Source organism: Nicotiana tabacum, chromosome 9 (assembly GCF_000715075.1).
Source record: "Nicotiana tabacum cultivar K326 chromosome 9, ASM71507v2, whole genome shotgun sequence".
NCBI lineage: Eukaryota > Viridiplantae > Streptophyta > Magnoliopsida > Solanales > Solanaceae > Nicotiana > Nicotiana tabacum.
Window position 1 is genome coordinate 41,216,178 of NC_134088.1, and position 4,332 is coordinate 41,220,509.

Consider the following 4,332-nt stretch of genomic DNA (forward strand, 5'->3'; position numbering starts at 1 on the left):
TTAGTAATTAATTTCACGACTCAAATCTGCTACCTATAATGAGTTCTTCTAAACTAAGAAGGTAAATGTAAAATACAACTTAATAACGGTAAAAGTGAAGGGGTGAAGGAGGTTCGTGGTTGGGAAGAAACGTGGGACGAAGCGCGTAGGGGAAGAAATGATTTGGTATAAATAATTGCTATAAATTTAATGAGTTTATGATCAGAGGGATAATCACCATCAAGTCCATGACTAGGACAATAAAAATAATAGAGGCCATTTCACAAAAATGAGAGATAGCTAGGAAAAAGCAAAGAGAGTACAGGACATAAAATCCACATATAAATATAAATACAATCTGATCTAGGCATCCAGCGATGCAATATAATTATATTACTAGATTTGACAGCTTAAAAACCCCTTTTGGAGATCTCTTCTCTCTGCAGATACTCTACACCAAAGGAGCTTCTTCATCTCAAACCACCACTAATTAAATCAAACCTTTGACAGAAGAAGTTCTCTCTGCAGATACCATTCCATTCTACACCAAATTAAAGGAGCTTCTTCATCTCAAACCACCAACTAATTAAATCAAACCTTTGACAGCAATTTCTTCTTTTTCTACTTGTCAACTAAGGAAGAAATTAAAGAGAGAGATGGGAAGTGGTTATTTTGGGGAGCCAAACCTAGGGAATGAAAAATCATATTCATCATCATCATCATCAAGAAAGAGTAAAAAGAGCAATTCAGACAAACCTAAACTGCCACAAAGAGGTCTTGGTGTTGCTCAATTGGAGAAGATTAGATTGCATAGTCAAATGGGTTGCACTTATAATCCTTTTGCCACCAATCTCAACCAGGTTTACCTGATCTCCTCTTACACTTCACTAATTAAAACAATAACAAATACTAAATCTCGATTCTAAAAAAGTCAGGGTCAGCTATATATGAATCTTCACTATTCATGGCTCTACTTAATAATCCTGTTGTTTCTTTCTCAACAGGTGGATATGAGACGACAAACACCATATTCATCAATTTCTTATTCATCATCCTCATCATCATCTTATGGTTTTCCAGCCCACCAAAGCATTATGGTAGAGTTTCTTCCCTTATTCTATTGTCATCTTAAACTTTCTTTAGAATTCCAATATTATGGGAAATCATGATACATATATATACATAGAAAATACACATAGGTTTTGGGTTCACATGGTCATATATCCCAACTATACGCTATCTTGAATCACACTTGAGGTATCCTTTTTGTGTGGAGATCTAGATCATTTCGACTTGGTTTTCTTCCTCTCTTTTTTCGGAGAAAGTTATATATATTTTCCATGTGTTACTTTTTAATTCATCAAATGATGTTGTCTATTAATTACTAGATACACACAATGTCTTTTGAATATTCTTCATATTTGAATATCATCCCTTCCCTTCCAAAGATGAAAGATCAGGTGATGATATGTTCTACGAAAGTGGATAACTTAACTAACATTGAGGTCTAATAGTTTGATGAATTGGATTCTAATTTTAAATATAAAGTTGATGCATGTGCTGATATATTTGTGTTATTTTGGGAATATGTGTGCCCTTACAAGATTTTCTCCCTCATTTGTTTTTCTGGGGTTGTTTGTTTTTACGAGATTCCTTTTCATACTCATTGTAAATAGCGAGGTGTATCAAATCTTGCTGTGATTTCAGATGGGATTGGGTGACATTGAAAGAGCAAATATTAGATATGGAGATTCCCAGCCACCTTCTACTGCTAGGTATTTTATTTCCACTATAAAAGTGAATTTGCTGTTCGGATAACTTTTGCCAAAAGATTTGTACAAAAGAACAAAGAGTTTTCCGATACTTGTAATTTTTTCCAGCTTTGTGAATGTTTTATATATTGAAGGCTTATCATTGAAAACATGCTCAAACATTCTTCATTAGTTTTTTTTTTTTTTTGAGACAACATAGACAAAAATATTTTCAGAAACTCATTTTTCAAGAAAACAAATAATTAATATTTCATTACGAAAAATTTCAGTGAACAACATAAATGATTCTACCTCAAACATTTCCATAAATGTTAGTGCACTTTGGCTAATGTTTTTTCTTTTGACATTTGGCATCAACTCAGTACTTGGCATCCTGGTACAGTTTATGAGCCTCAGCCAAACATGACTAGATGTCTGCTTAACCTACAAGTAGAGGTAATTTGTTACATTCCTCAACAAACTAATAACGTCTATTGGAATTTGCAAGTTCTTATGTCATAATTGATTGATTCAAAATTTTGGGGCAATAAACTACAGGACTCACTAGAGAAGAGGAGAAAGAAGGACAGAAGTGACTCAATTGGCTCAAGTAGTCAAAATTCTGAATTAAATGGCAGCCAAGAATTAGATTTGGAGCTGAGGCTTTCACTTTGATCGTATAAAGTTCTTCGGCAACCCAGTGTATCTATTCGCATTTATTATTATTAGCTTATGGAGTAACTTTCAAGATTAGAGCGCCATTTTGCCTTGGCCTTTGCATAGATGCACAAGTTTAAGCAATTAATGGAAATTTGTTAGTCTCTTCTGGAAAAATTGAAGGGAGTTGACTTTTCGTCAAAGAATGACAAAACATGCCGCTGCCTGTGTGCTACTGTTCCACTTAAGGGGAGAATTTTATGACATGGATGAAATTTCATTAGGGTGTGTGTATATATATATATATATATATATATATAGCAAACATCTAACGATTTTTCTTATATCCTTTTATATGAATGTTTAGCCGTAAAACAGTACAATTCAATTTGTTACTTGGTTTATAGACAAGCGAACTGATTTGATCCAAAAATGATAAATAAACAAGATTAAAAATAAGACTTAGCGGTTAAAATCAAAGAAAATGACAAGCTTGACTCCGAGAGAAATGCCTCCGGGGACAGAAATAAAAACAATGTAAAGAGCAAATAAAGATATTTTATTGAGCTTGAGAATGGAATATAGCATAAGTTTTGCCAAGAATTTTATGTGTTATAATGGCTGTTCAACCTACTATTTATAGCCATACCTAGAGAAACAAGATCCTAGGATGAAACCCCTCTTAAACGACAATAAATAAGCCATTTTTGAATATGCAACGACAAGCCATGAATGCAAATATTCTCGACAACGGCTGCCTATTTAATGCTAGATAATATTTGTCATTGAATGCTAACCGATAGCAAGCATTCGATCTGCTCACGTTGATCATGATCCCTTCGGGGTCTATCCGATGCCGATTGCAGGTGTTGTTTCCGATACGGGTTGTTACTTGATTTACTTTCTACTTGTCTTCGGTTCCACATGTCACGCTACTATTCGATCATTTAATATAAACTAATTTTACCCTATACAAATAGTCCCCCTACTTTTCGGTGGCATATTTTTGTGTCAACAGGAAGTTGGTGAAGATCCCTTTCTTGGCGGGAAATCTTCTGAAAACATTCTGAACAGTCGTTGACGCTTGAAAGGACGCACGTCTTCTCGCATTTAATAGCCCGAACACATGTTGCCCCACGATTTAGCAATATTTTCGCCAGTTCTCGAGGTAATCACGACCATGATTTTTGCCGTCTATATCTTTACTTATACTCATCATTACCTCTTTCACTTCCAAAGCTTTCATAAGTTCATCATCTTCTTTGCACTTAACCTCTTTCTTCTCTCATCCTTTTCTGACTTTCTTCAAAAAACTTCGCTATCTTTTTACTACCATGGCTTCTTTTACTGAGTCTTTCGAAAACTCTGGTCTTCTCTTCGATGGAGGCCCGAAAAGAAACAAAGACAAAGAGGTTGATGTTGATGCTGATCCTCCCACTATGAATACCATTATACCCAAACACCTAAGTATCACCAATGACTTCCAAGATAAGTGTAAGGCCCCGTAAATTTTTGCCAAAAAATTTAAGGTGTCATGGTGCCGAGGTAGGCTAATGGGTTTAAGGATTGTAGAAAACGAGCCACGGTACAGACTTTTTGGGTAGAAGAATGCACTAAAGTGTTGATGAAAATTTTTGGCAGAAGATAGCGATTCTGCGGTCAATTTCGCGACCGTAGAACGGTTCCGCAGACCGCATAAGCATCGGAAAGTGGAGCTGAGAATGGTCAAATTTTGAAAAAAATAGTTCTGCTGACCGCAGAAAAATTTTGCTGCCCACATAATCATTCTGCTGGCCACATAATCGATTCTGCTGGCCACAAAATGATTTTGTTGCCCACATACTAATTCTGTTACCACATAATTGCACCACATAATTAACTTAGGTGGTCATTTTTGGAAATTTTTTTATCCGACCCTATTTTGATACAAGGTCTTAGGAGGTCA

The 4,332-nt window shown here is 35.4% G+C and overlaps 1 protein-coding gene across 1 annotated transcript; it reads left to right on the top strand.

Moving 5' to 3' along the window:
* The first annotated feature begins 501 nt into the window (after window positions 1-501).
* Window positions 502-2,662, top strand: LOC107813569 (protein SPEAR3-like). The gene is made up of 5 exons (XM_016638848.2): window positions 502-839; window positions 984-1,076; window positions 1,687-1,754; window positions 2,114-2,186; window positions 2,289-2,662. The coding sequence occupies exons 1-5, from the start codon at window positions 636-638 to the stop codon at window positions 2,403-2,405; spliced, it is 555 nt and encodes a 184-aa protein (XP_016494334.1). The 5' UTR covers window positions 502-635; the 3' UTR covers window positions 2,406-2,662.
* Window positions 2,663-4,332: the final 1,670 nt, after the last annotated feature.

Excerpts from the sequence above, each read along its gene's own strand:
- LOC107813569 (XM_016638848.2), top strand. The coding sequence starts at position 636 with ATGGGAAGTGGTTATTTTGGGGAGCCAAACCTAGGGAATGAAAAATCA. Across the intron at positions 1,077-1,686 it reads CAGCCCACCAAAGCATTATG|ATGGGATTGGGTGACATTGA; the intron begins GTAGAGTTTCTT and ends CTGTGATTTCAG. Across the intron at positions 1,755-2,113 it reads CAGCCACCTTCTACTGCTAG|TACTTGGCATCCTGGTACAG; the intron begins GTATTTTATTTC and ends GCATCAACTCAG.